This window comes from Tinamus guttatus, unplaced genomic scaffold (genome assembly GCF_059628265.1).
Source record: "Tinamus guttatus ecotype Peru unplaced genomic scaffold, ASM5962826v1 Tinamus_guttatus_pri_ptg000020l, whole genome shotgun sequence".
NCBI lineage: Eukaryota > Metazoa > Chordata > Aves > Tinamiformes > Tinamidae > Tinamus > Tinamus guttatus.
The window spans coordinates 297699-324292 of NW_028288554.1; the positions used below are offsets into that span (position 1 = coordinate 297699).

Below are 26594 nucleotides of genomic sequence, written 5' to 3' on the forward strand. Positions count from 1 at the left end.
AAAGGAAGAAAGGAAGGAAGAAAGAGAGAGAAAGAGAGAAAGAAAGAGAAAGAAATAGAGAAAAACAGACAAAGAGAGAAAGGAAGAAGGGGAGAAAGAAAGGGAGGGAGAAAGAGAGGGAGAAAGAAAGAACGAAAGAACGAAATAAAGAAAGAAGTAAAGAAAAAGGGAGAGAAAGATGTGAACTAAGAAAGAGATAAAGAAAGAGAGAAAGAGAGTGAGAAAGAAAGAGAGAGAAAGAGAAAAAGAGACAAAGAAAGAGAGAAAGGAAGAAAGGGAGAAAGAAAGGGAGAAAGAAAGAACAAAAGAACGAAAGAAAGAAGTAAAGAAAAAAGGGAGAGAAAGATGTGAACTAAGAAAGAAAGAGATAAAGAAGGAGAGAAAGAGAGTGAGAAAGAAAGAGAGAAAGAGAGAGAAAGAGAGAAAAAGAGACAAAGAAAGAGAGAAAGGAAGAAAGAGAGAAAGAGAGAAAGATAGAAAGAAAGATAGAAAGAGAGAAAGAAAGAGAGAAAGAAAGAAAGAGAGACAAAGAGAGAAAGAGAGAAAGAGAGAGAATGAAAGAGAAAGAAAGAGATTAAGAGAGAAAGAAAGAAAGAAAACAGCAACCCAAAGAGACCGAGGACTGTGGCGTTATTGCCATTCAGCTTGCCATGGTCGCATTTGGAGCGCTACGGAGCCTAGCCCCAGTCTCTTTCTGGTCCCCTCTCTCCTAGCGGGGGACTTTTGCCTGGCCTACACTTCCTGTGGGAATGGGGAGCCCGCGAAGCTCCACAAGGGCCTCCTGGAAGCCAATTCTACTAGAGGTACTAGGAGCAGGGGGCAGTTGGCCTCTGTTGAGATTTTTAAGTGGTTGGCATGAGGTTTATTAGAAATACGCTTGTACCTGTGCTTCATTTTCATCAAAATAACCAGGGTTTCCAAGACAGTAGCTGCTAGTAGTGTGATTATCCTTGGAAGAGCTTTCCTCTTGAAAGCAGTCCTTAAAGTGTTGGGGTACGTTGCAGTGTCTCTTCCCCTTGCTGCCCTTTCGGTGTTCCGCAGGCATGATGGGCCTGCTGGAGACAGCAAGGGAAGCCCTTGGCCTCTGGTGACCTCTCTGAGAGGCCAAGAAATGAAAGAGAAGGCACTATGTAATTAAGAGTGCATGCTCTGCCTGAGGCCAAGAAATGAAAGAGAAGGCACTATGTAATTAAGAGTGCATGCTCTGCCTGCTCAAATAGTCAGAAATTCTCCAGTGTTTAAAATACTCCACTTTTGCTTCAGTCCAGAAACACTGAACAGTAATCTGCAATAGTGTAGTGTCCCTCTTTGGTGTTCCACACGTCTTATTTTGAGGTGGTTTTCAGATTCTTTGGTATTGCTTCCCCATTCTATGTCACTCTGAGTATCTGGAAACTTACAACCTTAAGCATCAGGCTGAGTTTCCGCTCGCTCCAGTGTTGTGGCATACCGACATGCTGAGTTACTCAAGGAATGAGTGCAATGTGATGGCCTGTGCTAGGGGTATCCATTTTGCATTCTTACTGAGCAAAGTGATATTTGAATGTGAGAATTTTACTGTTTTGTATGAACCAGCTGTATTTTCATTTTATTTAACCTGTCATGAAGATTTCATAGTTTAGACATATTCTCTAAATCTCTTGTAGTATATAAAGTACATTATTAATCAGCAAATGAACTTTTGCTAAATCGTCTTCATGCTTCTGTCAAAGTTCACGCTGATCAAGAGACAGCTGATTTAGAGAAAAATCTTTCCATTTGAAAATTCTTGCTAGAGACTCTGATGCATTTATGCTTACCCTGCTATGCAGTGTCAGGGAGCAGGTTTCTAAAGTGATGGTATGTGTGAAATGTCAGCACAAATTAGTTTTCCCTTAGTGCTCTATAAAGAGAAAATGTAAAACAATTTTTTCAGTGTAACCAAATTACTGAAGTAATTACAGTAAAAATGTCTATTGCTATTAGACCTCACAGGAACAGTGCTTAGTAGGTCTCTGAGATCCAGATGTAATTGAAAATGTATTATATGATGAGCAGTATTGCTGCTGGGTTTTGAGCATGTATATATGTGTACAAAATACATGTTTTACTAATGCACTTATTTGGTTTCTGTAATGCAAAGCTGGGAAATATTTAGTTTTTTTCTTAGAAAACAACATTTACTTTGGGTACAAAACTAAAAGAAAAGCTAGGGCAATTTCCTCCTCTTACTATATGCAAGTTCTTGTTTGCTCTTGACTGATATTCCTCTCTGATGAGCTATACACTGTGAAGACCTACTTAATGTCTTTTGGTCAAGAAAGCTGGCTTGGTGCAGTCTTCCAACTGCTATCAGGTTTATGTGGGAAGCAAACAATGTAGCTTTTGAGGGGAGAAACCATTACAGTATAAAAGTTTGAAGTTAGTCATTGGCTGCTGCATTTCTAATAGCAAACATAATTTAGCAATTTTTTTAAAAATCAGGTGCTCTGTGGATGTGTATAGTCTTAAATCCCCACTGCAAGTTGGAGCAGAAGGCCAGTTGGCTAAAACAGCTGAAAAAATGGAACAGTGTGGATGTTTGTCCCTGGGAAGATGGAAACCATGGAAATGAGCTGCCCAATTTAACCAATGCTTTGCCTCAGGGTGCAAATGCTAACCCAGGTGAGCCTAAACATATGCACTGACTGCAATATATACTATAACCTCTATCTTATGTACTCTAACCTTGCAGAATTCAACACACTTTCCTGGGATGAGTGACTTTCTTGTTGAAGATTGACCAGCCAAGTGTCAATTTATTTTCACTAATGCTGGGGCTGCAGTGTTTTCAAAGCAAGTATTTGTGTTTAGTTAGGTCTTCGAACTTTTCACTTAATCCTTCTAAATATTCGTTGCATGAAAATCAGATGTCCTTGAACTATGTCATGTAAAAGCCTGTTGTTCCTTTGCTTGAGCTATAATCTTATATCTCTTCCGGTGTCGGGGTTTTCATTGTTTGCAGTTACAAAGCCTTTGATTCTTACTTAAAGAGAGATCCTGTTCAACTGAATTAAATTGGGTATGTGAGAAACTAAAGTAGCTATTTGTGGGCTGCAGTGTGTGGTTTGCAGACTGCGCTGCCAGGTGAGTGTGGCGCATGCGGAGGCAGTACCCAGCCTTCATGAAGGAGGTGTCTCTTCTTGCTCAATATCAGGCTCTGTCTAATCTAAAATGCAGTTACCAAATCTGACGGAAGCCCTATCCACTATTCTTCAAGCAACAGCTGTTGCTTTGCTAGCTGGGCAAGGGGCGGAGTATTTAAATGGGGGAAAAAAAATAAAGCAAAAAATAGCAATAATATTTTGGTACATATTTCATACAATTGCAATAAAGTTAAAATTAAATGCTTGTTTTATATGGCAGATTTGGGCTTACAAGGGTTTTTCCTTATTTCTTTTTCTTGGAAAATTACCATGGAAGGGCATAGTTAGATTTAGTTGCTTTTTAAATCTTACAGCTAGTTGGAGACAGAGTTCATTTAGCATGTAACTCTGCAGAGGTGCTTTTCTGCCTGGATCTCTTTGTGTTCAGCCCAATCATCATAGCAGCAACTCTGACATGGGGTCTCAGTGCTCATAGTCAGGGCCATGTCAAGAGACTGCTTTTGCCATAGGAATATGTCCAATAGGCAATACGCTAGTTCCATGGCTTCAGTGCATCCTTTTCTTTACAGTATTACGTATCTTTATGACACAAAATTATACCCATGATGTTACAAAAGTTGATGTCACTTCTCAAAGAAAGCAAGTCCCTTGAGTGATGCTTGTCCATCCCTCATTCTTGCAGCTGTGGGAGAAGGAGAGAGGTTGGGAGCGTTTACCTTGCTGTGCGCTGTACACTTCCTAGTTTATAGTTAGGGGCGTTCTGTACGTGCAAAGTCCTATTTAGTGTTAGTCTTACTGCTTTGTAGCCATGTCTTTCTGAACGCAGAGCAGATGGCACAGCCTGCGTCCGATCCACTCGGTGATGGGATATGAAATGTCATCTGCAGCCTGCGACTTGCAGAGGGGGGCCAGGCCAGCCACCACGGGCTGGGGGCGGTGAATAGGCAGCCAACAAGAATACTGTGAATGACTTATTCACATATGAATGAGTAAGAGCTTATGCAGCATTATGAACTTGTGAAAATGACAGATTCATCGAACAGGCCGCATCGGACGGTGTTCACTCGAGCCATTGAGGCGTGCGATCTTCACTGGCAGGACAGCCACTTACAGCACATTATCAGCAGTGATCTATACACCAACTACTGTTACCATGACAACACTGAAAACTCGCTCTTTGACTCTCACGGGTGGCCCCTCTGGCATGGTAAGTGGCTAAACCGGAAAGATGCTTCCATGACTTGCTGCTTTGTTCTGTTTCTATGGTATTTTTTTGGGGGGATGTTGGGAGAGATGAATGAAAAGCCTGGCAAAAAGAACAGAGGCTCCCTTCAACTGCTGCTTCAAAAGTAGTCTTTTAAGTCTCTTGCATAGTTTTAAAAACAACAACAACAACAACAAAAAAAGCCCTTTTGAGTAACCCAGCAAAACAGGCCACTGCAGACATGGAAGCATTGCTATCCCCCAATTATTTTTTCCATTTTAGAACATGTTCCTACAGCCTGCGCGAGGGTGGATGCATTACGATCTCACGGATACCCAAGAGAAGCACTGAGACTAGCAATAGCTATTGTTAACACACTAAGAAAGCAGCAGCAGAAACAGCTGGAAATATTCCGGGCGCAGAAGAAAGGTAAATGCGAGCAAGAGGCACGGGCAGAGCACAGCACACCATGTCGGGACACTCGAGCAGACCTTTGCGGGAGAAAACTGGTTTTGAAACTAAAGGAAAAGAGTTGATTCTAACTCTTCATTGCAAACGATCGCAGTGGTAACGTAACTTTCTGGATGTCAGGTTGTGAGCTCTCCGGGGTGAGGACTGTGTTCTGCTGCTTGTAGTACATTCAACATGATTAGTCCTTTATCCCAATCAGGGTATTTTGTTACACAGTGTAAATATGCCTCTGTGTAATTTGTAAGCTGTTAAATAGAGCCTTGTATTTAGTGGGTCAGGTTTTTTAAGTCATTTTTTCCCTCTCCATCATAATACAGTTGAGCTGTGTGTTCCTGAAATGGAAGCATAGGCTGACAGGGTGATACTGAAGCAAAGTCTGTGCTACAGAAATGCATCAAATTTGTCAGTTTATTCCAAAAGAGTCTCTTATGATATTAAGATTTTTAATGTTTCTGAACAGAGTTGGATTGATGCCACTGAAAAGGAGGTTTGGAACAACTGTTGTTTTATAAGATACCCTGTATTCTTCCTTTGGATATTGTTTCTATGCCATGTGGCCCTTCCTGTCCAAAATAATCCCACATTGAACTTCGTTGTAAATATGAGGTAGCAGAGGGAGGAAGGTTTGGCTTTGTGTTAAAGAAAGACCATAGAAAATGATCAATGATATTCTCAACTACTGTAAGAACACATTAATTCTAATTTTATTTTCAATCCTGGTTGCTATACTTAACCATGAATGTCCTTGTGCAGTGGGTAGTCATGTGTGTAATTTTTTTAAGTACAACTGAAGGTATTTACATAGAAAAACACACATCTAGAAGTATGAGTGAAGACAAGGTAGGCACCTGATGAAAAAGAAAGTAGCTGACAGTTCCTCTGCACTTTGTTTGCCGGCACCCAAAGTGCAGGCAAAAATGTTGTGCTTTATTGTGTTTCCCAGATTTAAACAAAACAAAAACAGTTGCGAGAACTTTTCTATATGATTTCATCACATAACATGTCTTCCCTTAGCACCCCATAGCTTTGCAGCTTTTTGAGCTAATCGGTTTGGGGACTGGGAAAGGAGGGTCTTTGTGTGTGAAATAGGCACCACTGTTGAGCATGTGCACATACAGGCACCCGTATGCAGGTGCTATTCACACATGTGAAGGGTCTGCTGGTATCCGTAAGAAGTGTGCTGGTGACAGGACTGCTCCTTTCTACTCCCAGTAACTGCATATCCGGGCACTTAACATTTCTGTTAAGTTTCTCTTCCGTTTGAACAATTTCCATAACTGTCAAATCATATTATCATATTGCAAATAAAAATGGAGTATGTGAAATGTGTGGTCCAACCTACCTTGAAACAAAAAGGTTTGTCATTTTTATGTTGTCAGTCTGCTTGTTTTTGTTTTTCCCTCTCTCATGTTTGGAATTTTTAAATATTCTTTTAGTATCCCAAAGTGTGTTGGTCATCTCAAAGCAGATGAATTCTACAGGTCATCTCCTGCCTAGCTTTAGGTTTCAGTTCAGCAATCACCACATGCTTCTACTTAGCTTTTATTTGTGTCACTGATTTGAAGTCCATGGAATCACTTGAATGATTTGAAGTCAAATGTGTACGTGTGACTCAAGCCTCTCTTTGACATGACACAAGTGAAGCTCGTAAGTCAACACAGACTATAAGGGAGTTAGTAACAAGAGAGTGTGATTAATTCTTTATATTAATATTACTTTCTTCTGCCTTTAAGCTTTAGCACATGCTATTTATTAGTAAGATGATGATTCACTTATTAGTTTTTATTATTCCATATCAATTGATTCTCCACAAAAAAAAAAAAATTACCCTCCCTCCTCAACTCTCAGTTCAACAGCTCGTTAGCTGAATTTCATCATGTAGCCCCACACATTTAAATAGATATGAAACAGACTTTCTAGTGTCTTAAGACTTTGTGGTATTAAACATCAGAAAGATGAATAAGAGAGCAGAGGCAGATACATGTTAGTCTGTGGTAGGTAGAGAAACGTGACATCCATAAGGGCTTGTACTCAGTTTTTAAATGGTCGTCCTTAATGCATCTGATCTGTCATAATTCAGCAATGAATAGGGGAAATAAGAATTGGAATCAAAGGGAAGTTACAGTCATAGGACAGCTCATAAAAAGGGGATTTGGGTGACCTATTACTTCTGTTACCACTGTCATACTTCCTTCAATTCATGAGGCTGAACAGTAACTTTTTTATGTTCTGAGTGATTGGTGAAGGTTGTAAAACAAAGTAGCTTAGGAGGTGTTCATGACTGAAATTTTAGATTGGCAAAAATGCACTTGATCAATTTAAAGGGCAAATTCTTGTATACCTCATTTAAACTTCTTATCTTTTTTATAAAGGAGCTATCATTCTGAATTTATTGCCTGAATAAATACTTAGATTCAAGATAAGCTTGTATGTTATTTATGGAAATAAAACATATTTTAAAGTATTTTCATTTATTTCTCTCAGGACCATCAGATTCACTGAAAATGTATAAATGGTACTGTAATTTTTGAGTGAGGAGATAGTGGTAGAGTTTTACAAAAATATAAAATAATTTTTTAGTAGATTTTTTCAGAAATCTTAGTAGCATCTAGTAAAAGGTGACTTTGCAGTTGAAATTTTTGACCCATAGTGGACTTTGATAGTGCTTAAATGATGTCTGGCTTTCATTCTTTTGTTTTGTTTTTAACATAATCACAAAGGGCAGTGTATTTAACCTAAAACATATTGTTTTCTCCTTCTAAGCAGAGGCTACTGAGAATACTTGAAATGTTATACTGAAAGCATTTTAATGTTTTACTTTTATATTGTTTTGAATGGCTGAAATTCACTCTCTCCTCTGATGCCCCCTCCTTTTTTCCAAATACAGAACTTCTGCACAAAGGAATAACCTCAATAACGAACCTTGAAGGTTGGGTGGGACACCCCTTGGACCCGATTGGCACCCTCTTCAGTAGCCTGATGGAAGCATGCCGAGTTGATGGTGAGAGCTTCCATAGATTTGCAGACTTCATGGGTAAGGCTGTGTCAAGGGGGATGTCTCGCATAGGTCTTGAGTAACCGAGGACATTTTACTTTTCCGTTCAGAATTAACTTTGAAAACAGTGTTTTCGGAGCTTAGGAACTCAAATTCTCACTCCCTAAGGAAGCACGAGGGACAGAAAGTGTTTGAAGTAAAGTTTTGTTTTAAATTACATGAAAACACTTCCAAAATCACCACTAATTGATTCTTGAAGAAAATTCTCTATTGCACACTTGAAATAAAACCAAATAAACTTTGTGGCAGCCACTCTTGCCACGTGCATTACTCTGTTACCTTTCTTAGAAATTACAGAAAATATTTAAAGTAGATGATCTATTTGGTCTTTAAAGAATATGAATTGGAAGGGAGTGCTTCAGAATTAGGACATGATGTAGAATGTGTATGCCCATTTTAATTTCAGTATTTGCCTCCCAGGAGCCTAACTGATTCATACCTCATCCTCCATCTCTTTCCATCTCTGCAGTAGTTTTATTGCCTCCTGTGTGGACAGAAACAGGATTCAGCCATCTCCCTACAGCTCTTCTAAATAAGTATCCCACTCTCTTTAGGCTTTTCCTCCAATTTCATTTTATTTGGTTAGGTTTCCTTCAATTAGATTTTCTTTACTAAGCTTCTACTTTTCATCTCCACCACTTCTGGACGAGCGTTTAAATAAAGTATCAGAAATCAGATTGCTTGCAATTAGGAAAAAATGCATGAAAATAAAATAGTGTTTGTTGAAAAGTAACCTCCCTCTGCACACACAATTTACCGAATGCAGGATGCCTTCTCGTTTGCTGCACTTGCCCATTTCCTTACATCTGTCCATAACAACTCTTTTGTTCCCAAATTAGACTGTAAACTGCTAGAGGTTGGAATAAAGTTTTGTCATGTGATAGATCTATAAAATGTCAACCGAAGTAATAGTATTCCTTAAAACAATTTATGTCTTGATCTGTATGGAATTTGCAAGTAATCTTTACTAAAAGACTTTTATTGTAAATAACACTTAGAAACATACATGTTTATCATAAATATACCTGTAACATTAAAAAAAAAAAACCTTAACAGAGCTCTGACATGCTTAAAAGTCATGAAGTTCCAAGGCATACTGTATTTGTACAATCCTAATAACTCCAGAGAAAATATGTGCAGATGTATGAGCAACCATCCCTTTCCACTTTATGCCACATTGAGGCTTTACGTACATACAGAAATGAGTGGAGAAAAAAAAATGAAATGGATTTTTAAAATTTGGCCTCATTAACATAGAACTAACAAAACTGCCTTTCTCTAAATGATGCTTCTTAATTATGAAAGCTTTTATTTTGGTGTCCCTGCTTGAGCAGGGAGATTGAACTAGATGATCTCTACAGGTCCCTTCCAACCTCAACCATTCTGTGTGATTCTGTGTGATTTTTTTAAAATTATTTTGTATATTTCTTCCTTGTAGAATTCAATTGGGTAGTTTACACTGGATCATTGGATTTTTCAGATTTATATAGTTAATTATATTATTTAAAAAGAGAATACTGACAAAGGAAGCATTTGTAAATGTGGGATTATAGACAGATTATGGATTAGAGGCATTTTTTGATGTGTTATTCTTTTTGTGTCACTCTTTACAGAGAACATGGGGCAATGCAAATCTCTGGAGTACCAGCACCTGCCTGCGCATAAGTTCTTAGAAGAAGGGGAATCTTATTTAACGCTGGCTGTGGAAGTAGCATTGATAGGGCTGGGACAGCAAAGAATAATGCCAGATGGCTTGTATGCACAAGAGAAGGTTTGTCGAAATGAGGAGCAGCTCATTTCTAAGATACAGGAAATTGAATTGGATGATACTCTGGTGAAGATTTTTCGAAAACAAGCAGTCTTCTTATTAGAAGGTAGCTCAATATAGATGCTAACTGCTTCTTTAAACTGTGTTCAATTACAAAACCCCACAGAACCCTTCCTCTGCAAGATGACTTCAAAATAAGTTGTTTTTCCAGCAAAATTTTCTTCCCAGTCAATACACTTCAAGTATCACATGGCTGTAGAGATAAGGCATTTACTAAAGGCCATTAATTTTAATCTTTATTGCATTTCGTTCTTTAGATTTGATGCTTGTCATCAACTCAGTGTCCTAATTATACAATTAGGACAGGCCCACAATTAGATAATAAAGTCATTGATTATCATCAATAATTCTCAGGTCGCTAAATTCTTAATTTGCTTTTAGTCTGGAAAGGGACGGACAACTTTGTAAAAGATAAAGATTTTTATCTCAACTAAATTTACAATTGATGGTACAGAAAAACAGCAACTTTTTTATTGTAGGAATCAAAAAAAAAGTGTATCATACAAGAAAATCTAAGTACGTGGTGAAATATCGAGGTTTGGGTCCTGATTTGGTGACTAAATTTTGGTTGAGGAAAGCAATTCATGTTTTGGAATCATCATAATGGATTTCTGTAAGATTAGTGGAAAAAAATGCATGTTTTGCCTTAGCTTTAAAAAGGTCTTAATATGTAGTACTTGAATCTCCTCTTCAGAGGGTTCTGAAGTTCTCTTTCTATTTTTTGTTTTTTAAATGGAAGAAAATACTTCAAAGCAGTCAAATAGTCCAAGGCATGGTCCAAGTTTTTGATTGCTTGCTCAAGGGACAGTGGAGAATGCAATGATGCTCTATTGGTTTTTGAACACTGTTATACAGGTCAAAGAATTTTTGATTGCTTTCTGTAAGAAATGTGTCTTTTAAAACTTCTTTATTAGAAATGATGCCATATGTTGGTGAAGCCTCTCAGCTTTAAGTCTATTATTGCTCAGATCCTTAAAGACTTTGGGTTCTACGGATGGTGCTGTTTGAAACTACGGAGAAGCTGCAGCACAGTGAGAGTTTCCATTATGGTGCAGGTCTGCTGCTGTTTTATGGCCTTTGGATAAGGGCAGCTACTCTCTGGATTCAGCTATTACCAACTACCATATCCTACGATTTATTGAATCAATCTACTACATTTATTTACTGTCAAGGATGTTTCATAAGGGAAAAGCAAGGTTTATCTCAAGTGTTCCCTGATACTTCCAGTTCAATATTTTGATCACTGATACGCTTTTCATGATTGCCAAGAGTAGTAAATGAGTGATCATAGCAGGGAATCTGCTCAAGTAACTGCCTAGGAAATTGCAGTAGTGAGAAACATGTGATGGGTTCAAGTATTGTTTTACTGCGTGCTAGGAAATCTGGCTTTCCTGCAGTAGTTTGGGTTTACTCCAGGTTAGACAGAAACTGTCAGCTCCCATGGAGGAAAAACTATGCAGCGATTTAAGATCCTAACCATATCAATTGTATTTTTATAGTTAAAGACCTGTAGATGTAATAAAGAAAGCTTAATCCAATATTAAGCTGATTTCTAGACTGTTAATATAGATTAATGCGTACTGTGTGTAGCTACCATTTGAATGTGTGAGAAAGCAGAAAATAGACTGTGTTGCAAGAACTGCTCTGTTTTAATTTTTGCTTGACTATGTTAAGGATGGAACATATTTTCATATAGATGCTTTGTCATGCATTATTCATGTCCTAACTTACCTCTCTTAACTGGACCTCCAATTGGCAAACATATATGAAATGACTTCCTTCATTGAAGCCGTGTGAGATGATTTTGAATGGCTTTGAACTTCATTTCCAGTGACTATGAGACACTTTAAAATCTTCAGTGACATTTCTTTTGTAATCTGCCCCAGTCTTCAGAGATATCCACGTGTAGAGTTGAGATTTTTATCTTTATATGTTGTGCTATGACACCAGTAAGAATAATATTGCTGAAAATACAGTGCTGGTCTTAAGTTGTTACCGCCTCTCATGAAGTTCCTCAACCTGTGCAGCAGAAGTGGCTGATTGAGCTGTGTGAGTTCTCATCTGCTCCAGTGTAGGGTTGTGCACATCAGTCTGAATCACCGCTGGAGCCCATTCAAAAGGCCCATATGACTGCAGTGAAGGAGTGGTGTGCTCACACAGTCATTCATCTAACCAAGTGTGGTGGGCTGAAATCTCTAGAAGAGAAAATTCTCCTCTGGTAGTAAATTTTGTAACTCCTGACTGCTATCTGTGCAATAATTATCCTATAAGACTTAGTTTAAGATTCTTATCCTGCATCTTGCAACATTTAATGCCTCAACCTCTAACCGCTGACATAAAAAAAAACTTCATGACACAATTCTCCTATTAACAGGAACAACAACCCTAAGGTTTCAGGAAAAATATGAAAATGCGATTCACAGGCATCATGAAGTTTAGAATTCAATAAGGCAATAGCTGGTTTTACTTCTTTTAAAAATCATCTCATCCCTTGCTAGTCCTACAATTACTGTTAGGAAGTTGAAGTAGTGCACTGACTGCACTGAGTGTGAGCCAGAATCTGCAGCCCCAACTATGGGTATACAATGGGCTTTCTCAAGAGCAAATATAAATTCCAAGACTGTGGCTGTGAGAGACTAACAAAACTAGCTTCAGCACAAGATCTGATCCAGTCCTCTCTGGGGACCGAGGCACAGAATTATTTAAATGCCTAAGATCAGATTAAATTTATAGGAATTAGGTGCTGCAGTAGTGATTGGTTACATAATTGCTATTGAAGATATGTGCTTTCCCAGTGTAAACACTTTCTGGCAGAGTTGTGATCAAGTATTCATGCACCACTGGACAGCTCACAGGGATTTATGCATACAATATAACTGTGCAGAGGCAAAGCAGGAATTATCACCTTCCACTTTTGCATACCATAAACTTGTTGAATAAGCCCCATGGAGCACTAAAACCATTCAGCCATTTGTATTTGCACTGGTCGTGCGCTTGCTACTGTGCAGTTTGCAGTCTGTTTCCTTGTCTCAAAGAATATACGGCATGTAATAAATGTAAGCATTTCCCCCAAAATACCAATATAGTTTTAACTCTTGTGCAGCAGTCTCTGAGTACCAATTACAATTCCAAGGCATAGTCAGTGTTTTTAAAGGTCTAGAAGTTTGGGGGGGTTAACACTCTGTAAAGATTGTCATTCTCTCTTTTACACAGCTGGACCCTATAGTGGTTTAGGCGAAGTCATCCATCGAGAGAGTGTTCCAATGCACACATTTGCCAAGTATCTCTTCACCTCTCTCCTACCTCATGATGCTGAATTGGCATACAAATCTGCACTGAGAGCCATGCGGTACGTATTCACAGCTTGTATGGGAAGAGCAAAAAAAAAAAAAAAAAAAGAAAATGTTGGGAGAGGGTATGGAAATCAAATTGGGTCTTGTTCGAAAAGAAGCATTGTTCCAATTAAGGAAAAGTTACTTTGGTTCTGTCATCTATACAAGCAACTGAAGTGTGTAGTAAGTACAGTATAATCATTTATAAATGTACAAGTGTTTATTTCCTATTGTAAAACAGAACTCTTGTTCTAAATCCTTTCTTCCAGGACTGCACTCTTGGGGAATGCAACTTTGTGTTGAATAACAACAGCTTTAGCACACGTGTTCTCTCGTGTGTGTGTGTGTGTGTGTGGTAGTAACAGTGGGCAAATGAGGAAAGAGGTATCTCACCAGCAGCACGACTCTTCTTTATAGATGGAGATGTCAGGTCTCAGGATCTCCTGCTGCATACATAGCCTGTTCTGCAGGACTCTTTGTTCCACCAACATCCTTTATAAATTAATTCTAGATAGTAGACCACACCATATCGTGTGGTCTGAACCAGTAAATTTTTTGTGTCCTTCATCACTAAGCAGTCTTGCACAGTTCTAGGGCAACACTGGATTCTAAATGGAATATATCATATGACAACAAAATGTCTGACATCTCATTTGTCTTTGGTAGTTGGGAGAAAGTAGCTTCTCAGGGAGAGATCAGTGAGTGCTGACTTTAACTCAGGGAAGGCTGAATTGTTAATGGTGACTAAGAAAGTCCTTCTGAAGGAAGTTTCAGTAGCTTAAATGATAAATGGTAAATCCATGCTGTCTGTACACCGTGCTGGGAAGTAACTAATCCCAAATGGATTGCCTTAGATTAGGTTGCTGTCAAGAACTTGGAGTAAATGGTGGTTGACAAAGAAGAGCCACAACTGATTACTAGGAGCATATCAAGTTCCAGAATAAAAACAAGTGTTGAGTTTTCCCAGGTCATCGTTATCAAGAGTGATTGTACTATGGTTGAAGAACATACTATCCACATAAGTGCTATTTAAATTACATGCATATTAATCAGACAGGTTATATCCTGGTGATTTGTAGATGCATAGTCTCTCCAGAAAGCAAAACAGAAGGAGAAATAGTTTTATATTCAAAGGACTAAAATGGAGGGCATGCTTACAAAGCATAGCTATTAGCAGGTCAAGCCAAAGGTCTCTTTAGCCTGGTAATTGTCGTGATGAATGCCCAGTAATAGATGTTAGAGAAGACGTCTAGAAGTGTGGAGAGTATACTTGTATACTTGCTGCTTATGATCGTCAATTTAGTCATTAGATTAAGAAGAAATAACTGCATTATTGATGAACTGTGACAACATTCGTATGTAAGATCAGAAATTTGACTAAGCCACTTAAGTACAAGTAAATGTATCTATAACCCTAGTCATATCAGACCAGCAAGATTATACAAAATGTGCATTTAAAAAAAATGACAGATCCATTTTTTATGTGTGAGATTATGTGTGTATGGAGACTAAGATGCTAAACCATGCTGAAGAGCTGGAGTAGACATCCCTCACCAGTTCCACACAGTGTACTGAATGCCTCAGTGAAGGTGAGAGCAATATGCTATTCCTCTCCAACAAAGACTTGGGATTTCCCCAGAAACAAATCGTAATGGAAAACAAATTTTCTGGCAAAACAAATATTAAAAAAAAAAAAAAAAGTTATTGAAAGATTCAAGATGATGAAATCTCCGGTTAGTCTTGGGGAGTTCCAGCCGTCTTTTGGCATGAAGATGCCATCTCATCCTCGGAAGTTAATTCTCAAACAGACCAGAATCAGGAGGAGACATCTGTTCTATCTGGTAGAATCACAGGAGACACCAGTATAATGGGCGCTGTTCCCCTTAGCCTCTTTTGCCATCACTTTGTAAAGCAGATGAGACTTAATCTCTAGACAGTGATCAGTCTCTACAGTTTGGTATTTGGCACTCTTCAGATATGAGGACTTGCTACCTTGAATTGCAGTGATGGCCAATGCGGGCACTTGCTAATCCATGTCTCAGCGCTGCTCAAAAATTCCCTTAAAGAAGATTATACTTTCCATTGACGCCTAAGAGAGCTCAGTGGTTCAAAGGAAGGGAGAGAAAAAAATAACTTCTGATATAAACAAATAAGAAGCTAATTTAATGTTGCTTTGAGTGGGAAAGAAGAAAACAAACATGAAGACTGAATATCTGTCTGATGGTTGTGAGGTGGGACTGTTCATAAGAATAAAATTGGCTTAGCTCTTCCTCCCTGACAGGAAGGAAATAGCCATGGCATGGATGAAAACCTTCACTGGAAGTTTCATACATCTATCTTTTTGCACAGCTACTTGCTTTTAGGAATACAGCATCTTCCTTCCTTCCTTCCTTCCTTCAACATATTTCAAAAAAGTTAACTTCCCAGGACCATGTCATAGCTAGCTGCTCTTAACGTATGGAAGTTGTTCTAAATATGAGAGAGGTCAGCTCAGATTTTTTTGTCTCTCTGCAATAAAATCTGCTACTTCATTTTTTGGAGTTGATTTTTGAGTGTGGAAAATTCAGTATGATGTCTGCGGAAGCTGAGACCCTACTGCCTTTCATACACCTCAGGTCAAAAAGGACAGTGTGTGCAATCCTTGGTGGTCACTTCTATCTAGAGCTGTCTACTTGCAGCACTGAAACATACGGAGTGGAGGTTTGGAGAATGTGGATCTGCTGAGACCTAGTTGACTGCTCACTTGGAATCTGAACTTGAATATTTGGCTTAGTTTGACTGATCTGATGTTAAACCTGAATTTCATCTGGACTTTACAAGCCAGTCTTTAATGACAATGTTTAATCATGAGGTAGCTTTGCTAAATCCTGGCTAAATAACTGATGTTTCAAAGAAAAAGAAAGTGAAGAATGCTAAATCTCCTGCACCTGTGCTTGTTCTGATGCTCCCAAATCTTGCCAAAATTACATGAAAGCCACCAATTCACAACAGCATTTCTTTTCACAGCAAAGGAACATAGAAGCTGGCAGTGGAATTCAAACTGACAAAAGATTTCCCCAAAACAGCCTCTTCCTTTCATGTTCTTTGTATATTTAGTGTTACTCATAAACTAATAATCCCTTTTGCTCTGCTTATTAAAGCCATTTACTAATACTTTTTTTTCTTTCTCTCTGTGCTTGGAAAATATAAACTGAAGAATTTATATGTATTTTATTTTTACCTACGTAAAGCTAAAGAGGTTTCTTTGTGGTACTAGGGAACTGATTTGACTTTTAATACAAATCAAAAGTGAAGTTAGTTGACTTGAGTTTTTTTCATATTACTGTGCATCATATGCTTCAGAAAATGTTAGCACAACCTGCTGATGGTTATTTACAAGGTGTGTTATATTTATATATACCTGCTAGATTCCTGAGCTTATGTTCAAAATGACATTTCTCTGCAAATTCCTAAGGATATGCTTGTATGCTTCAGGAACCTACCCAAAACTGATGGACTTTCTTTTGCATCTTAAAACTGTCTTAAAGGTCTCCATTCTTGCTGTGAAAAAAACCTTATGCATTCCAGTTACTTAAGGAACTTAGGTATTTATTTAAGTGAAAAAAATAGTACAATATATTTAAATTAGCTTATTCCATAAGAAAAATACTGTTACAAAGCATCACAATGAAATAGATTTTTTTATATTATTCAGTATTTTCAATATTACTGACAAATAGATCCAGCTTCCTTTGTCCTCCTAGATTATTTCTGGCAAGAAGTCACTTGGATATGAAAACTGGTAGAAACAGAAGCCTGGATCACAATCAGATTTTAGAAGTTCAAAGCCAGTGCATCCATAAAGCAATACAACTGCATCAAGTTTGCTCACATGGACTTTTGAGATAGAGTGCAGGCATGTGAGAGCATTTGATGTGATAACTGTAAGGGAGTTATATTGAATACACCTAGACTGAAACAAAATTACAGTATATCTGTTCTGAAGATATACCTTTACCTGCAGCTCCTGTAAAAGTAAGTCAGCTCTGCTCCTGGTGATATTATAGCCGGCTCAGCTGAGAGGGTCAGAATGGTCTTCAGAAAACTTCGGAAAATTCAAACGTATCTGTGGTTCACTTGCACTAGATTTGAGCTAGTTACTTTAGACCTAGCCTGAGTTGTGTCCACATGAATGGTGTTGTAGACGTATCTTGAGATAGGATCACGTTACTGTTGCTATTCTGCATGTGACCTTTTACAGCATCTCCTTGGTGTCTGAAGAAATAGGGATGTGTGTTCCATTTGGGGGTACCTGCTAGTTGTTGAGCAGTAGTTGGGAGAATTTCCACTGATTATGGAGGGCATTGACTGGAACTCAGCACACAGGCAAGCTCACACACTTTCAGACTTCAGATATTATCTGATAATAAGAAAAAGGAGTCTCTCAGGCAGGGAACAGTCAGCAAGTTACAGGAGTGAATCATTGGAGACTGTTCAGCGTAGGAGCACACTAACAGGTAACAGTCTTTCCCTTTTTTGCTATAACTTGTCAGACCCTTGTGACTGCCCAGGAAGCTAAGATATTAATGCTAATCGAGAAAGCAACCATTAGAAAGGTTTTGCTTCAGGACATTGTCTATCATCTGACGTCTTGTTGACCTTTCATATCCTGAACCTAAGCTTTATTGTTTTGAATAAAACATTTTTTCTTCAGCCACTCTTAGTTTTTGTGTTAGCATTTATCTTATGTACTGCCTTTGGGTGGAAGTGGGGCCATTAGATGAGTTTCTGCTATGGACCATCAATTCTACTGTAGTTGTAGTTGTCAAAAACATACACAGTGATTTTGAGTTTTCTACATATGAATTATGCTCTGTGCGTAAGACTATTTTAGATTGGAGCATATTCAGAGAAATTCATGTGTCAGGATTAGAGTCTGAAAAGTAACTTTAAAGGAAATTTCCTGTCAATGTTGTTTGGGACCTTAACATTGGATTATATTACATTATAATATTTGGAAGGCTAGAATTTAAGGACTTTGAAAGTAGTTCATATTTGCAGAATTAAAATGTACTTTTTTGTGTCTGAATTTATTGCAAAGTCAAAATCCAAACAGCTTGTTGAATAATCCTGCCCACTTTCTTTTGCTACATAATTTTCAAGTGAAGAAAGTTGCACTTGCATATGGAGTAATATTGGAAAATATTTACATGTTCTGAGTATGAATGAGAACTTCTCCACTTCCCTGGAAGGGTTGTGATTCAAAGCTGAAACAACAACAACAAAAAGGCAATAGCACTATAGATTATGAGAAAGTCTTTGCTGCCTTGGCTAATGAATAACTTAATTGTCCGGTCAATTCGTATAGCTGCCCACTTCTATAGTCAAGTTTGGATAATGGAATTTTAAGCTTCTCCCCAAAAGTATTAATTGTGCAATATCTCTTTTTGTACCAAAAAAAGGCCTGTTTCTTTTTTATTTTTTAAAGTATTTTTGCAGCTTTAGTTTTACTCATGGGTAACCAAATGTAATGATGATTGAAGAGAGTTTCTTCCTTTTTTTTTCAGTTTGCTAGTATTGGAATCTACAGCTCCATCAGGAGACATGTCCCGCCCACACCACATTGCATCAGTTGTTCCAAACCGGTATCCCCGCTGGTTCACCCTAAGTCACATCGAATCCCAGCAGTGTGAGCTGGCATCAACCATGCTAACAGCAGCCAAAGGTACAGTGCTGTCAGTTACATACTCAACTAAATGTATGTTTTTAATATTGCATAGAGCAAACAGATTTTAAAGCCTGCGTTGAGGAATCCAAATTGTAGTCTGACAGTAGGGTGAAATAGCAACAACAAACTGAGCTGACTTAAGCCTGTCACTTAATTTCCTAGCGAAGTAGTTAATTTAGCTGGGTGAAAGCCAGATGGGCTTGATCTGAGGCTGGTGAGACAGCTCTTTGTTCTTCTGATGTGGTGTAGACTCTGAGACCCAGGGCAAATCACTTCCAGAATTCAGAAATCAAGATGACTTTCTGGCATGTACTGAACTAGCACCACCAGGCTCTAGTGCAATTTGTGCTGTCTTATGCCTTTTGTTCATATATGATTTAATTACAGAGGATTTATAAAAACAAAATGTGCGTAACTGAAACACCATGCTATTGCTGTAGTACTGATAGGCTGTTTTAATGTATCTCTGGATGTTTCGGAAGGTTGTACCGCTTTGGTGAATCTGTTTACACCTTGCAGGTGATGTTCAGAGGCTGGAAACAGTGTTAGAATCCATCCAGAAAAATATCCACTCCTCATCACACATCTTCAAGCTTGCCCAGGATGCATTTAAAATAGCAACACTCATGGACAGCTTGCCAGACATCACTCTTCTGAAAGTTTCTCTGGAGTTGGGCCTTCAGGTATTTCCCTTGCTCATTATTGCTATAATAGAAGACAGGAATTTGACTCTGCCTTGGTGGGTCAGCTCTTTTGAAATCACTGAGGACCGTACGTGCTTGGGCTGTGTCTGGAGCGTTTAGACTCTGTTTGCTGGTGTTGACTTCAGTGCAGCTGGCTGGTGAACAGAGTGAGGGCACCTCAGCCCTGCTGGGGAGGCAGGCCTGCGAGCTGCTGGCAGCAGGGCATTGGCCTGCTTGGTGCTCACAGAAGAACATTGCAAATGCCCTCAGTGTATTCAGGGGGGGCTAGGGAGCAAAATTACTTTGTATGCCAGAAAAGTGAATAAGCAGAAATGCACCAGATCATTTTCAGGTCCTGGAGGGGGTTTCTTAGCCTTCCCTTCTATTTTTCCCTCTTAACTTCCTTGCCTTGCCTTCCCTCCCCATTCCCCAGTCAAAATTTGGAAGGTGCTTGCTGAATTACTAAAGAAAGTCAAGGTCAACCATAATGTCCTGTTTCTAAAGGAGACTGTTAGCAGTAGCCCCCTCTTCCTTCATCAGAGGAGAATCAAATCATACACTCTACAGGCTGTGGGATGGTCATCTGCATCAGACTGCTTGAAGTGTGCAAGAACTTCAGATGAGTTTTAAGCCTCTTAGTTACAAGCTAATAGGAGATAGCTAAGTTTTAGATACCTGGAGTAATATTGCCTTACATTGATGAATCTTGGAGTGTCCTTTTCCTGAAAGCGTATTTTAAAAAAATCTCATTCCAATGTGCATGATTCAGAGGTTTTGCATTGGTTAGTTGTCTGTTGCTGTTCTTGCATTGTGAGATCTCCTGTTCTTTTAGACAAGAAAATATTTTTAAAAATTCAGCACAACAAAGACAGATTATTCTCTGTGGGGGAGAACTTAACTTTCAGATAAGCTGCATAATTCACAGGGATGTGTCTGTGTCTGCATTTTCAGACTTACTGACCTATTCAGAAGTTCTATTCACTTGACAGCATGGGTTTTGGATAGGTCAGTTCTTTGCCTGCACGGTTATGCTATAAATTCACTTCCTTCTTGGTCCAGATGTCAATACATGCTTTGTATTAAATCATTAGAGGTGTTTTTTTTTTATCATCAGGAAAGGCCTCTTTTTTAGTATGCTCAGTTTTTCACAATTTAATGAAATCAAAGAATATATAGTACCGTGCAAAAGACTGAACAGTTTGAGTCATGAAATTTCTTGAAACCAGGTTTGGTGATGCTCTTTGCTCTCAAGCTAGTATAGCCACTATGTTTGCTGAAGGCTTTTGTGACAGATCATTGTTTTGCAACCACTACAGGGAGGAAAAACATCAACGATGACTTCCAGAGAAGTCATTATTTACACAAAAAAATGTTTTTTTTTCTGTTTCCTTCCACCATCAGTAGCAGAATTCAATCTTTATCAGTCCATAACCTTTTTGTACATTCTCTTGCATTCATTCCCTCTTAGGTGAAGCTAAAAAATTCATCTTGGATCCTGCAAGAGTGTTAGCCTTCTAGATTTGCATGCCTAGACTCCTCAAGTCTCTATCAAAGGATAGAGTGAGTCAGTTATGCTCCAGAGCATTTTAACCGGAGGATGCCTGTTTTGCTTCCAGAAGGGCTTCAAGAAAAAACTGATTCCATGTTCTGCCTTAGACGTATTTCCATAATTTAAAAGGTGTAGGGTTGCTCCTTAGAAACCAGTTGCTTTCTTTTGAAATTCTCTTCCTGGTCTGGTACTTCGATTACTGATTAGTAGGAATGATATCATAATCTCTGAAGCCAAGAAGACCAATGGATTTCTTGTCCTGATATTTTGAGTGGAGAACAACCACTTATCAAACTCCCCAAGGAGGCCAGTGTGCAATCCCTGACATTTGCCTATAATAAGACTTCTCAAAGATCCTCTGTGCACTCATACTCCTCAGCAGTTGTTTAGTCTTCTCAATTACTATATCTACAGCTTATGCCTAAATGAGGCAACAGGGATAACTAGGATAACAAAGAGGGCTACAGGTCACTTTGAAGTCGCCTTAGGATTGGAAAGGGATTGGGGGTAAGAACCCTCTTACAAGTGCTGGTAACTCCAAGGTGTTTCATGAATGCATTTTATGAGTTTGATATGGATAGAACATCTGAGAGAGCTCTGTGACTGACCTGTAGTAATGACCAAATAGTAACGTGTAGTGTGATCACTGATATTGTGAGGGGAAAACCACTTGCTTATTTCATTGAGGTGTCTATGGGGTCTGTTCAGTTAGCTGAACCAAGATTTCCATGCAGTTTCAGATACTGAAAACCATGTGCTTGTTGTTTGTTCACATTTTGAGAAATAACAGGTAGCAACTGTAAGTGATATAAAATGAGCATTATAATCAAAGCTTAAAAATAAATCCTGTTCTAGTCTTAAGATAGGACTTCTTTACATAGAGTCTTTGTTCAAATGAGAGAAACTATTGCTATGGGCTTTTGAGTAATATCTGGGTATATCTAGAAGTGTGTATGCATATCTTTGCAGAATAAACAGCCAGTTAAATCACAGTACACAGTAGCTGCTGTCTGTATTGCTGAAGTCAATGAAAAGATCTACAGATGTGGGGAAAAAGTGAACGGGTTTGCTCAACATGAATGGACACATTTCCACTTCAGAGACTACAATTCATGGAGGGAGGAGTCACAATATAATTTAGTTTGAATAGTTGGCTATTGGGTTGGTTTGATGGGTTTGTTCTGTGTTTTGTTTTGTTTCTGGAGAAAAAAAAAGTCTCTCCTCTGGTCTTGAAAGATTTGCAATTGGAATTAGTCTCTCTGTGCTCTTCTAAGATAACTGAGCCGTATTTTTCAAATTTTTGACATGTCAGCTAAAAAGAGTTGACAGAATGGAGACAGCAAGAGACTGCCATTTGGAGTTTCACTGTATTGGAATAACTTGAAACCCTATTGTATCTTGCCTTGGTTTTTCAATTATTGGCTTGATTTGTATTTTGTATTGTTTTAATAGGTGATGCGGATGACACTGTCAACGCTGAACTGGCGGCGGCGAGAAATGGTGAGGTGGTTGGTGACATGTGCAACAGAAGTAGGTATGTTCTGGGATACTGCTCAAGAACTCCTGTCCTTTCATCAGCTAATCATAAAGAATTTGATCTTGTTTATCAATGCCCAGACTTGCAAGTATCATATGCTTTCTGTTGTAAAAATGTTGTAAAATTCCTTCAATTAAAAGACAATTATGGTAATGACATAAGATTTTCTTAAGCATATGATAAAATAAGCACAGGTCAGGTGAGACTTAGTTGAGCAACACGGTGTTACTTATTTTTCCCTCACAAGGTAGGGGATGAGCATGACCTCAGTAAGATGGGAGGAGTGCTGTTATGCTTTCACATGACTCTGTGATGTGGGATATCCCAAACTTCCCCTCTCCACTCCCTATGGGGTCTAGGTTGATCTTGCAGCAGAGAAAAGGCATGTTCTACAACTTTGCTTGCCCAGGCTCAGGTACAGGTGTGACAGCTGTTGGGTCAGCTCTGTGCTGCTCGGAGTAGGAGGAACCAGAACGCGACTAAACAAAGTGCAGAGAATGTCTGAGTTGCCAGCACTGGTGCTGGAGACAGGATCTCATGGGGCGTGTGGCAGGCAGTCCCATTTTTTTTTTTTAAGTCATAGGGTAAATCCAGACATAGAATGTAGTTCATCTTTGCGATGTGGCCATGACATTGTGTAGGCCGCTCCTCGGCCACTGGAATGCAGACCAAATGCTAATGTACCCGTCATTAAGCCCCCCAGGGAAGAAGAATAAGGTGGGAGCAGAATCTAGGCTCATGCTTAGAGGACAGCAGTGGGAGGATAGTGCATTTAGCAGGGCATCCTCTGGCAGTGCAGAAATGAACAGATGTCCTGCGTGTCCTGGTGAGGAGACCTTCAGGTTGTGTACTCCAATTTCTACCTTGCAAGATGAGGATGGAATATCTGAAAGTGAAGGGCATTAAAAACTGTGTAACTAACCATTCAGCAGCTGTGGTAATGAGGACAATGAAAGTACCATGACAAGGGAGCAAGTTTAATTGTCACTAGAGGTATTTCTGGAAAACATGCTTCTCTGCATTTATTCCTTTCTCTTTCATCCATTTGAGTTGGATTGTGTCTCAGTGATGGTTCTTGAGTTTCAAAACTTCAGAAAATTGCTGGTGCTTATTCTCTGGATCATTTTATCCTTTGCTTTGTACTTAACTGGGAAATTAATGTTGTCTGTAGCTTGGGAAAATATAGCTTGCCTTAGTATGCCCTCAGCCAGAAAGTGGTTTGTCTGCAAATTTTCAAGCAATGCTCTTGTTTTATTGCTTTTATATCTTTTCTAAGATAATTATTGCTGAGGCTATCTTATAGATATTAGTGCCTGGGTGTTATTTTTTGCAGTTGCATTTTGGCAAATAAAATGCAGGTTTTAATTCTGCTTCAAATTAGTTTACATATTCTAATAGAAGTACCCCATAAAGAACCTATAATGTCATGCAAAGTACTCTTGAGACTTAATCAAGTTGGTAAAGCAAGAAATCTGTTTATTAAAATGAAGACCTGGTGTTCTCTGGCCATGCTGGATTTTTGAACATGAGTGAAGGGGTGCACAGGAAGCATCAAGAGTCCTACAGAGAAAATGAGGACCTCAGGGTGTGGTTTAGGTGGGCTCACAGATGTGTGTAAACTACTTCTAGAAATAACCAGGCACTCTAGTTGCCTATAAGCTGCAATTTATGGAATCCATCCATCACCCTTTCCCCCTTCCTCCCCCTGCTGTGCAGACACACGTGTGTGTGCGTGCACGCGCGCACACACACACATCAACAATAAGGTGATGCCAAGGAAAATTCCACGTTTCAAATATAAGCCAGTAGTGTATATTGCTTAGCATATTTCCCTAAGAAGGAGCTTGGTGTTCAGATGCATATCAATTTAGTGCAAGACCTATCTGAAAACCCTGTTTGGGCAGTGGGTATGTGGGGAGGCAGGGGGGTTGAAGCTTTTTGTCCCCCCCCTTTTTTAAGGTATGCTTATTATTAAATGGCATAATGTTTTATTGAGTCATTTAGAGTGCTTTAATGCTCTTTTGTGCATGTGCTGTACTTTGAGATGCACATGGGGAAAAAAAAATCGCCTTTTTTAAATGTTAAATGTGAGGGCTGGTTTTGAGTAATGTGATGAGATGCCGAATTTTTGAGCACTGTAACTCCACCCAAATGGGTCCGAACTCATTATCAAAATTATCTTAAATAAAAGGTAAAACAACTCAGTTATCAAAGCAGAAGACTAAAGCAGATTCTTGCAGACTTTGTTGTTGTTGTTACTGTTCTTGGTGTCTCCGCAATTGCTGTAGAGATTGCACAGTGGCCTGTATTTTCATAGCCTTTTCCAGACACGTTATCTGCTTTAACCTTTCCTGATGGGGTAGCTGCCCCTTTGTGGTACTGCCAACCTCTTAGACTTTGTTCAGCTCTCTTGCTGAACATCTTGATCTGCTGGGTGTTATCAGTTGTGGCTAATCCTTTCTCTCACTCTCTCAGGTGTTTATGCACTGGAGAGCATCATGCAAAGCTGGTTTACACTTTTCACTCCAACAGAAGCCACTAGTATTGTTGCTACAACAGTGATGTCCAACAGCACCATTGTCCGTCTGCATCTGGACTGCCATCAGCAGGAGAAGCTGGCTGGCAGTGCAAGGACGCTTGCTCTACAGTGTGCCATGAAGGATCCTCAAAACTGTGCCCTCTCTGCACTGACCTTATGTGAAAAGGATCACATAGCTTTTGAGACCGCTTACCAAATCATTCTCGATGCTGCTACAACTGGCATGAGCTACTCGCAGCTTTTCACTATAGCACGATACATGGAGCACCGTGGTTATCCCATGCGGGCCTACAAGCTGGCCACTTTGGCCATGACGCATCTCAACCTGAGTTACAATCAGGACACGCACCCTGCCATTAACGACGTTCTCTGGGCCTGCGCGCTCAGCCACTCCCTTGGGAAGAATGAACTAGCAGCTGTAATACCTCTGGTGGTCAAAAGTGTCAAATGTGCAACAGTACTGTCAGACATTTTGCGTAGGTGTACTTTGACCACTCCTGGCATGGTGGGACTTCACGGAAGGAGGAACTCTGGTAAGCTCATGTCACTGGACAAAGCGCCTTTAAGGCACCTCTTAGACGCCACAATTGGAGCCTACATTAACACAACTCACTCGCGTCTCACTCACATCAGCCCGCGACACTATAGCGAGTTTATAGAGTTCCTCAGCAAGGCCCGAGAGACCTTCTTAATGGCTCACGATGGACACATCCAGTTTACACAGTTCGTTGACAACCTAAAACAAATCTACAAAGGCAAAAAGAAACTGATGATGTTGGTTCGTGAGCGGTTTGGTTGACAAAAATGTGTGAATGGAGGGGTGGGTGGGGGTCTGGAGGGGTGGTTTGTTTTTACTTGAGCCTGCCTTTGTATCCTTTTTAACTTAAAGAAACAGCCACACTGGTATTATATGTGTATAGTTATATTGAGTTTGCAAACTAAACTGTCATGTTGTGAAAGTTCGTGTGTTTAATTTTTTTTTCCATTTTTTTTTCCTGTTTTGTATGAGAGAGAGGTTGAAAAAGGTTTGGTTTACACTGAGTATATGTTGTCAAGTGGCAAAAGCCCACATTGCTCTCCTTTCTGTATATGTACACAGCCTCAAAAAACAAACATATATTGCAATGGCTTTAAAAAACAAACAAAACACCTCCATCCTGTGATAAGTACCTCGAATGGATTCAGCTTTACTCCTTTGTAACTCATCCTTACATTTCAGCATATTTAAACAAACCAACAAATGAAATACTAATAGTTAAAAGGCTGACCACGTGGCTTTGCAGTGCTGTTCATCCAGAAGCATGGCACACAACGCTTGTGCATGTGGAAACTTAGCAACTGTCAACATACATTCTCAGGGATTTATCAAAAAAATAAAAAAGAATGAGAGCATTTATTGTACTGTATATATATTATAGTATATGTCTGAATATTGAAAAATATAACATTAATTTATAAAAAAAAACTATGTAATGCAAAATACTTGAAGCTGCAGTAGCTTGGTTTTAAACAATAAAGATAACCTATCAGAAGGACTAAAGTGCGCCTTGCTTCAGGGTTGGCT

General features: G+C 39.1%; 1 protein-coding gene across 1 annotated transcript in view; it reads left to right on the top strand.

The window, feature by feature from the left end:
• Nucleotides 1-25835, top strand: part of LOC104564843 (zinc finger SWIM domain-containing protein 6) — a 176352-nt gene extending 150517 nt beyond the window's left edge. The window contains exons 5-14 of the mRNA XM_088524391.1: nucleotides 2464-2643; nucleotides 4156-4332; nucleotides 4612-4758; nucleotides 7688-7834; nucleotides 9469-9729; nucleotides 12897-13032; nucleotides 18562-18719; nucleotides 19242-19405; nucleotides 22407-22488; nucleotides 24967-25835. Coding sequence (XP_088380517.1) covers nucleotides 2464-2643; nucleotides 4156-4332; nucleotides 4612-4758; nucleotides 7688-7834; nucleotides 9469-9729; nucleotides 12897-13032; nucleotides 18562-18719; nucleotides 19242-19405; nucleotides 22407-22488; nucleotides 24967-25829 — 2315 coding nt within the window. The 3' untranslated portion in view covers nucleotides 25830-25835. The remainder of the gene's footprint in view (nucleotides 1-2463; nucleotides 2644-4155; nucleotides 4333-4611; nucleotides 4759-7687; nucleotides 7835-9468; nucleotides 9730-12896; nucleotides 13033-18561; nucleotides 18720-19241; nucleotides 19406-22406; nucleotides 22489-24966) is intronic.
• The last annotated feature ends 759 nt before the right edge of the window (nucleotides 25836-26594 follow it).